Source organism: Alligator sinensis, unplaced genomic scaffold (assembly GCF_000455745.1).
Source record: "Alligator sinensis unplaced genomic scaffold, ASM45574v1 scaffold188_1, whole genome shotgun sequence".
In the NCBI taxonomy this organism is placed as follows: Eukaryota; Metazoa; Chordata; order Crocodylia; family Alligatoridae; genus Alligator; species Alligator sinensis.
The window spans coordinates 539,527-549,834 of record NW_005841903.1 but is presented as its reverse complement, the minus strand read 5'-3'; the positions used below and the strand labels follow the sequence as shown (position 1 = coordinate 549,834).

At 41.1% G+C, this 10,308-nt stretch overlaps 1 protein-coding gene across 1 annotated transcript in view; it reads left to right on the top strand.

The window, feature by feature from the left end:
* The window catches only part of LOC102367842 (heparan-alpha-glucosaminide N-acetyltransferase-like), a 349,117-nt gene that overhangs the window by 241,819 nt on the left and 96,990 nt on the right, over positions 1 to 10,308 (top strand). Inside the window, exon 10 of the mRNA XM_025197703.1 lies at positions 8,456 to 8,568. Coding sequence (XP_025053488.1) covers positions 8,456 to 8,568 — 113 coding nt within the window. The remainder of the gene's footprint in view (positions 1 to 8,455; positions 8,569 to 10,308) is intronic.

Here is a 10,308-nt window from a genome sequence, read left to right as displayed (position 1 = left end):
CCATGAAGGCAGGCTTTCTGTGGAAACAGTGCCTACGGCACACCCAGATACCATCGAGATCAAACCAGACCACTAGAATAGAATGGGGTGCAGTGTAAGGAAGGAGGAGCCCCACAGAAGTACCAGCCCAGGTGCCTGAGGTCATAGATAAACACTGTACAACACCTCCAGGTAGAACCTCAGGTAGCATCAAGTCATGGCAGGCGAGGAGGAGACCCTGGTATGTCATGCCCAAGCAGTCAGGGAACACTAGTGGTGGTGCTGCAAGTATGGGCCTGCCACAGTTAACATCTGACAAGGAGGATATGATTAGTTGAACAGTCCTCTACAGGGGATTTTGTATATTTCTGAATCTCAAGAGATTCATTCTCTTATTTATTCCAGAGACAGAAGAGCAGTCTGGGTGGGGGAAGAGCTGTTTAGGCTAAAAAACAATATTGGCACAAGGTCTGGTGAATACAAACTACTAATGACTCAATTTAAACCAGAGATTAGAACTCTGTAACCATTAAAAGAATAAATGGTCTTTAAAAATACCGGAGGCAAGGAATCTGAATGGCCTTAAGATGGAGCTTAACAAGTTGATGGAAAAGCGAAACTGATAGAATAGGAGTGTTCCTGACTTATGGAAATCTGAGCATACTGGATGTGGATTCAAGTATTTGTTGTGTCCATCTAGGAAACTTGAACTCTGTGGGAAGTGTCTGGAAATCCTTGCTTCGGAGGCTGACAGTCACCTGTTAGGGGCCTGTGGCAGGGCACTGTTTGTGCCTGCCACTTTAAGGGCCAGAACAGGCAGCAGCCAGGTGCTTGATTGCAGTGGCCATTTTAGAGAGCAGGCTATAAATAGGATGAAGCAGCAGTTTGCTGCCAGCAGCTATGACAGAGACATTAGCTGGTGGAGCTGAGGCTCAGGAATAGCTTGGAGGTCTATGGGCTGGGGCTACTGGGATGGAGGAGGCTCCAGGTCTTGGGCATGACCTAAAACTGCACCCTGCTAGGGAATGGAGGCCTGGTAGGACTGCCGGTGGTGTGGCAGCCCCATGAAATGCCAGGCCAGTTACCTCCCTAGTAAAAGGTGGGTCGGGGGCACCTAATAATCTCCAGCCCTCGCACACTCCTAGCTGGGTAATGTCCAAGCTTGTGAGAGCTCAGAAAGGGCTGCAGCTCAGTTCCAGTGGAGTTGTGAGGGTAAAAGCAGGCAAGCAGCTAAGATCTGACCCAAGGTACCTTACTAGTCCTTGCTGGGGCCAGGACCCAAAGAGGGATCAAAAGGGCCAGGAGCCCACCACAAGGTATGCCCACAGAGCAAAGAGGCTCAGGCTCCTGACTGACCTGATACGGTGCCAGGGCCTAAGCAGGAGCCAAAGTTCCCAGAGAGGGCACCACAGCTAATGGGCGAAGAGTCCGGCTGAGTCTAGCTGCCTGAGATGCCATCTGTGAGGCTTGGGCCGCAGTGTAGGGGTGGAATGGATCTGAGGAGGTCCCCCCCTAAATATCGGGGTGCGAAATGGGCAGCCTCCCACCTAATTAACATCATAACCCTGTATCATAAAGGCATGGCAGACGAGAGAGGTGGGCAGTTAGCCCAGAGACAGGTGGGCAGGCCAACATCATACTGGCCCTGGGAAGGCCCCCTGTTACAGGGCCAATAAGAATGGCTTCTGGGTTTCTTGTTTTATTTTCCTTTGAAACACTTGACTATGGCCACAGCTAGAAGTGGGAGTTCGGCTAGGGTGTACTGGTATTCCTATTGGTATTTAGAAAGTTCAAAGGCATCTATCTGACTCATACGCTCAGGATCAAACTAATTGCTAGATTTCAGGTCAGGAAATATTTTTTCCCCTATGAAAGATTGGCAAGTGGCATACAGGTTTTTGTCTTTTTTCTGTAATGCATGATGCGACCATTTCCGAGGATCATCTGAGCATGTTGTAACTCAACTGATATCCTTCCATTGTAGTGACAAGACACTGGTATTATCCTTATCTCATCTGTTAAGTGGTGTCTCACTAACACATATTGCAGTGCACACGTGTGTTGTAGAGTACACGATCCATTTTGCATAAACGGTTGTCTTTGAATGCGGAGGACTAGACTTCAATGGCTGGGTGGGGTTGTGGTGTTTTCCAGTCCTACGTATAACATAGAGCTGAGGGTGGTAGTGATGAGGTGCTCATGGCTTGGCACAAGGCCAATAAGGGAAGGGATATATTCTTGAGTTAGTAGAAAGGTAACTAATGTATGGGAAAGTTCAGAAAACACTGATTAGTTCAGAGCAAGGTTATAAAGAACTTAATTACCCAATAGATTAATTGAAGTTAGGGAATATAAATAAAGTAAGCAGCACGTGGACTCTGTCTGCAAAGAGATGGGAGAGGAGCCCACCAAAGCGGAGCTTTTCTTTCACATTACCTTTAGCCTTGTATAGACATCACAGGTTCTCTGAATCATGTATTTTAAATGCTACAGTATATGAAGGAGGAATTTCAAAGCAATAAAGAGATATTTCATACCGCCATTAATTTGTAACTACAAGACTTCTCTGTACACGTAACCCAGGCTTGCATTGGAATTTAGTCTATATGAGGGGTATTTAAGCTTTTTAGTCGGATTTTTTCCCCCTTAAGTCCCAGTTATACACAACTCAAGTTGAAGACCATGAGAGGTAGAAGCTGCTAGGACCTCTTGAAGTAAGTCCTTCATTATCATATTCACAATATAATTTACATAATTTTACCTTGAGGAGAAAGGGGCACTGTAATTGAGAATAAACTTCAAAGTTTCTAAGTGTGTAACTTTCACCTCAGCTGTGAATCATATGGATCAGCTATTAATGTGCAACCTATTAGCTAATGCTTGCCTCTGCCTATATTTTAGATCACTGGTATTTTGTGGTAACTTATGTGATTGGGTGAATATTAACTTTAATTTATGTACTCCTATATATACTCTTACAGATTTCATTGTGTGGAAAATAATTTCTTGGGCAGAGTTAACAACTGACATCTACCTTCTGATCCATGGAATCTCCCCCCACTATGCTTATAGACTTTCACAAGATCTCAGCTTCTTTGTTTTTAAATGCACCCAATTGCAGTCATGTATATGATTGACACAAAAAGGTTGTGTGTTCACCATTTCTTTTAAATGAAACAATATTTTGTGTGTACACGTGTGTGTGTGTCTCTGTGTGTGTATAGTGTTTCAATGAAATTTTCTGACACTTAAAAAAATTTTACAGATAAACAATAATCAGAATGTCTCTCTTCTTTCCTGTTAATTCAGTAGCTTTAAACTATTAGACTGTAGAGACAAGAATACATTTCTAAATCTGAACAAGGAAGTACAGTGGCTGCCCAAGCAAAGCAAGCTGCTTCTTTGCACCAAGAATCAAAGCTGTGTATTTCCCTTACCATCCCCACTATAAATAGGTGCTAAATTTAGCTATGTATATTCATTGGACATTATATTGTAGGTTTGGATACCTTGTCAGTACTATAAAAACTTAACTTTTCAAGCAACGCTTGGAAATTTGGTAAACTGATACCATCACATACCTGTAATGCTCTTCTCTTCATACAAAAATGCCCCTTATGATACACTCGCATTAGAGCCACTATCTGAATTAGCCTGACTTTGGAAAGACTACAAGAGGCAAAATTTTGTTGTGGACGATCGCTTTTACTGGACCAATCGTATACAGTTGAGAGGGATCTAGATAGGGACCTAGCTAATATGTTCTGAGACAAAGGGTTTTTCACGGCCCACTCACAGCACGCCAAACTGATTTCACAGGCATTTCACGGCAGCCCCACCCTTCAGCATGGATTGGTGGAGAGGCTCTGAGGGGAAGGAGGGACAAGAGGGTGGCCACCATCTTGATTGCTGGCTGTCTTTTCTCCTGCCCTGCCCCTCAGTGCTGATTGGCAGGGAGGCCCCAGTTGGGGAAAAAGGGATGGAGAGGGTAGCCGCAATCCTGTCTGCTGCCCTTTGGGCTGCCATGCCAGCCAGCTCCTTCCTCTCCCACCGGCAAGGGCTGCTGGCTCCCATGGGGGAGTCAGCATTTTTTTTTCTTAATTTTTTTGTGGTTGATTTTGCCAACAATCCTGGATTTCACAGTTTCTATGAAATCCATGAAACTGTGAATGAAGTAGGTCCCTAGCTATAGACAAGCTGTTGGGTATGATATAGACATTCTCAGTTCTCTAAGAAGTGACCCTTTTTCAGAGACCTGGGGAAGTGTACATCATACCCAGAAATCTTGTCCATACGTCTCACAACAGGCAGTCCACAAAAATCCTTGCATCACATTTTTCCTGGACCATTACAGTTACAGCGTCATCCCAACCCCACCACTGCTTTGGAACAGCTAGCACTTCTACACTCATCCTGTGCCATTATGGATATAAATCACTGGTACAGTAGCTCATCAATCCAAATGGTCTTCCTGTGCTTCACAGCTAATTGCTTAGGTGGCCTATTCAGTTTGCTTTTCAGATTTTACCACACAGAAATCAGGTTTGCCAGAAACTAATTCTAGGTACTAATAATAGTATATGCATTGTTGAGTTGGCATGTACTATATTTTCTGGGCAAACAACTACTTCTACAGGAAGCTGCATTTTAGTATGTTTCAAAGAAGGGGTTCAAATGAACATGCTGCTAGCTGGCTAGAAAGTGGTGGTTAGGCAGTGGCTACTATTTAAGTAGGTGAGATAATCCATACTCAAGATTAAGTCGCACTTTGTACATCTGAGCCCCTGCATGAGATGGAGTCTTAGTATTGGCACTTGTGCTGTTGCTCTGGTTTCATTACCAAAGATCAAAGAAGTCTAGTGCAAATGTATTCAATCTGAAAACAAATACATAAAAAATGAGTTATACTGAAAAGACTGGTGTTGTAAGTGTTTAAAAGGGAAAGCGTATAGACAAGGTAAGCAATGCTGACTCCTTTTCAGGCAGGGTTGTGTGTCTAATGACTTATTGGATGCATCCCCCGTGGGCTCCTGAATTTAGTTAAAAAGAGCTTGATGTGTTAGAAATGGCATGCCTTGCTTTCAGTATCGTCCTCCTGCATGTTCCCTTGAGGAACAAGAGAGGGGCTCAGATATGTATCATATTATCAAAAACCAAATACTAATGTAATAAAGTCTCAGCACAATCTAAGAGAAATTTCATAATGTGATGGAAAGTTGGTAATGTTATACTGTGATTTACAAGATGCATGATCTTTCCTTTTTCCAAGAACATGCATATCAGAGAGTGGACTTCTTTAGCTGAACTAACTGATTGCATGCTAGCCTTTTAAAGGATATATATACACACAAATATATGTGGTTAATATATATACTCTCTCTATGTAAAAAGAGAGAGTGCTTTTCTAAGTATGAATCCTTTTTATGTATACACATACACGCGTGTGCACACATGCAGGCTAACATACTTAATTTTTGTTTTGGGGGGTTGTTTGTGTGTTTGTATTTTGTTTTTAATCAATATATACTTGTGCTTACAGATGCTAGGTGGCTAACAGAACTGAAATATGACTTTTTTTTTTACCAACTAGTCGTATCGATTTCAGATTTGTGATCCTCCATGTATTGTCCCATGTTAACTGCTGTAGTATCACAAGATAGTACTAGGAATTGGACCAGGAATTCAGGAATTGGACTGAGAATTCAGAATACATGTAGTAGAAAATAGCACCCTGCTGAAAGCATGTGAAACATGAAGAATGAGAAATCATTTGTGCAGGGACAGCTAACTTCAGGAGTATGATGCATGAATGTATTGAATAAATCTGCCTGATCACTAATTTAACATGGCATCTTAGTGTATTTTAACCAAAGACTCCCAGAACACTGTTTTAAATCCAACTCACCACTGGAAGCATCAGGTTTGGAAATACTCTGAGAATGTTCTAATGAGGTGGTGTATTATTACAATCTGCCTCTTCCTTACAAAACTCACAAGTGACTTTCAAGAAAATCCTACAAAGGAAAAGTAATGATTCATTGAGCCACGTGACTTCGTAATCTACACTCAACCAAAGTGTGATCAGGATGGAGAAGTCTTAAGAGCTGCCAAACTGGGAAGACCTTTTAAATTGACCTTGGTCATCTTCACTTTTAAAATATTAATTCAAGCAATCTATCAGATGGAGTGTTGTAGATTGCTGGAGAGTAGATTAGCAAAGGCACTTTCTCACAGATTGCTTTAACAAAACTTCAGGATTTTTTTTAAAAGACCAGTGAGAGGATAGTTCACAATTGCTAACAATCTCCAAAATATGAAAACCAGCTTCCATTAGAACAAAAATATTTTTATCGTGGTTTGATGACTCTGCTGATAATGAGAGGCTTGGCTCCTTTTTCCAGTTATTTGTATAGACATAACATAAATAGAAAGAAAATAATTTCCTAACATGTTCTTGCATGAAAAGAAGGCTGAAGGGAAATTTCAGAAGAATGGGATAGTGACACTGAAAGCTGTAGTAGTATAGTTTAGTAAAAAGCCACACAAATAGGAACATGAAAGATTTTGTTTTTAATTTATTCTAAAGTAAGATTTTTGACAGCAAATAGATGACTACATGATTAATTGCCTTAGGCAACTGACAGCCCATCATAGTTTCAAACTGCATCCTCTTGTCATTGTTACTCTGAACTGCCAGTTTTCTTTATGAAGGGAAAAAGAGAAAGCAGACTTCTCTTTTAAAAATGCATTCTCTTCTGTCTCTGTCCCTTTATGCTTGCACAACAAAAGCTGAGGAGTACATTAAGAGTAAACAATAGTAATGTACTGATGGGAATACTTTCACTGTAAGTGGACAATGCAGGGTGGATGGGGCTCAGTGCTTAAGTGTATGAACCCTGCAGATAAAAATCAGGGTCTCGCTTGCAGCTAGGAGACCTGTTAGCTGATGTCTCTGCCAGTCACAGGGATGCACCATGCCCAGCTGGGGCTGGGAGTTCCACAACGGAAGGGACTCTTGCAGCTGCCCCAGGGGTGCATGAAACCACTTGGACTGGAAGGATCACAGCTGCTGTGATCTCCCAGTTTTGGGGGTGCATGAAACCCCCAGGGCTAGTGGATCATGCAATCCTACCAACCCTAGGGGTTTCATACATCCCCAAGGCTGGGGGGTTGCAGCTGCTGCGATTTCCCCCAGCTCCAGTAATTTAGCACACTTCCAAGGTTGGGAGATCACAGCAGCCCCAGGGGTGCATGGGGTGTCCCCACTGCTGGGAGCCCATCAACTGAGGACTCCCCCTGTGCTGCCAATAAAATGAGATGGGATTTAATGCAAAATCCCACACAGATATTATGGCAGGAGGCATGATTGTATGGATCATGCATTAGATCCTATTGTGCATTTATTTGCATGTGAGGAACGGCCCCTAGTCACTTGTGTGAGTTCTGCTTTATACAATCAATTTAGATAAGTATTGCAGTAGGTACTATACAATCTATACGTAATCCCCAGATCTTCAGTTTTCCACACTACCCAGTTTAGAAAAGATATGCTTGAGGGGGGACATGGTGATAAGGGTTTACAAAATACTAAATGGTGGAGAGAAAGTAAATAGGGATTTATTATTTACTCTCTCTCACAATACAAGAACTAGGGGTCATAAAATAAAACTAGTTGGTAGTAAATTTAAAACTAACAGAAGGAAATTCTTTTTCACACAGTGGGTGTGTCTACATGTGTCCCTATGGCGCCTTTGTTACTGCACCATGCACAGTTATTTTTAGCTGCTGCATTGCTGTAGCACTATACTATAACGAGGGAGCATTGTGACCACCAATGCTACATCACCGTAGCACATTGTTAAGTGAATCATTAAAGTGTAAAACTCATTGCCACCAGTTGTTGTGGAAGCTGACAGTTTAGCCAGATTCAAAAAAGGGATTGCATAAATCCATGGAGTAAGGGTGCATGGGAATTAGGGGTACAGCCTATGAATCAGAACTTCCTAGACCCTAAAGGCTGCAAGTTGGAGAGAACCAGTGGAAAAAACCTTGATCATACTCTGTTCACCTTTCAGCATCCACAATCTGCCACGGTGTGACACAAGATACTGGGCAAGCTGGACCTATTGTCTGATCCACTAAATGGTAGTTTTTATGTTCGAAGCTCTTTCTCTTGCAAAACTTCTTCCAAGGTAAAAACTGGTGCCAGGATCATAAAAGTGTGATTCACTTATCTACGTATGTGCCATGCTTATCAGCTGCCCAATGATTTATCAATGACTTTCTTTCTTCTGATGGATGGTGTTATAATTAATCATGGTAATATATGATGATGTCCTGTATTTGCCACTGTGCAGGTATTTTATGAGGTAACATGGTGTTCCTCACATGCCTCTTTGGTTTTGCATGGATTGCAGAACACAGCAGTTTAGTCACTTGGTGGTACATTGTGTTGCTTTGTCTGTTATATCTACAGTATCATGGAGCTGGGCAAGAATCCCAGGTGTTTTACAACGTCTAGGCTTTACCTACTTCACAGTGGCTTTGATGCAGACCTGCTTCAGTGTAAAGGATGTAGAGAAATATCAGGTGAGCTGTAATGGCATGTCTAACCTTAGAAATATGTTCCTTGCTGTTTTACCAGTCTTAACTCTTCTATCTTGCATTCAGTTGTGAAAACAGAATCTTATCCCTTTTGCTTGCATTACAACGTACAAATGATAAGGAAAAACTAACTGCTTCATCCCAGGTTATCAAACTCCCCATGTCTCTGTCCTGCATGTAAGGATATCATGAATGGGCAGAATGACAGTGGCAGATGCAAATACAGTTCTACTGGTTCATTAGGGGATTGCTGAGATGAAGTCACTGACAAAGTTCCTATTGTATTTTGTGGTGCAAGATCAGGCCTAGAAAAGAAATACTGGTACTGCTAGAGTTGCAGTTCTTAATTCAAGCTCTTACTGAAAAAAGCATCGTTCATTATTTCAGTATTTTTATGTATGAACTGTTGGAAGCTCTTATGAATAAATTTCCTCCATCCCCTTTAAATTTTATCCCCTCAATTTCTGTAACATAGGATGCGGTACCCAAGATAGGAATACTAAGAAAACAACTCAGGTATACTAGTTCTTCTGTTTTCTAATTAGACATCAAGATGGCATAAAATGTTAGTCCTAACCTCCATTCACCTATAGTGTCATTGGCTCTAATCTTAGTCTTTTTAATTGGCATTGTCTCTGTCAAAATAGTATAGTATAGTATCTGTCAAAACGGCCTGCCTCCTACCTCATCCTTGCCTTTTCTGTTTTATTTTCCAATGCTTTTTATTTGGTATCTTCCAAAGCACTAGTTGAAAATTAAATATTTGAAATCAGTTATTGTGTTTTTCCATAGATGGTTATGTTAGAATTGCCATACATACTGGAATATCACTCATATCACTCATCTATTTGGATATCCTGCTTGTTTCATCTTTTTCAGCAGCTGTGGTTATGTGCTTTTGATTAATACACTTAAGTATGATGTACCATAGAAACAGGTGCAGCTTCTTCCAGCTAGTGATCAGCTTATGCTTTGAAGTATGAGGATTGATAATCTCTGTACTTTTTAACTAGAGAGAATCTCTCCAGATGCTTTTCTTATAATACCAAACTATTTTTGATGAAAATTCTGTTTAAAGCAGACTGCAGTTATGAATAAAAAAATCCCTTGAATCCCTGGTTTTTTAATTTGTTATATCCAAGATGCCTTTGACAAAACATTTCGGGTGCCAAAGTATTATTCAACAATTGACAACAGATTTCTCAACATCTTTACTGATGACTTCCTTGTAGATAGCACCATTCAGTTGTGAGATGTAGTTACCTTCCATATATATTTCTGTGTGGCTTACATTATTTGTTAGGGACTCTGTTTACCTTGGCCTGGTGCTTTGATCATTTGTTATAGATCTATTTACTTCTTCCTAAGGATATCACCCATTTGATGGTGTCATTCATATCTCCCTGGCAGTCCTTAGAAGTGAACAAAAGGGGAGTGGAGAGACTGGATAACGAACAGAGTTTGAACTTCAAAAGCTTTAGATTCATTTGTGGAAATTTGAACTCGCAATATCTGCGTATTTGAAATTGTCCCAAATCACAACTGTTCTCCCATCCCCAGCTGTAACAATGATCTAGGAGTTGGACAAAGTACTGACAAGCTGCTTTTGGTTTCTACAAGATTAAATCATAAAGCAAATAGTCTTGTATTGCTTTTAGTTCTGGAAAAAGAGAGTCCCTTAAGTGAAAGTGATAGGATGTGGATAACAGATTGTAATTGCCTCTT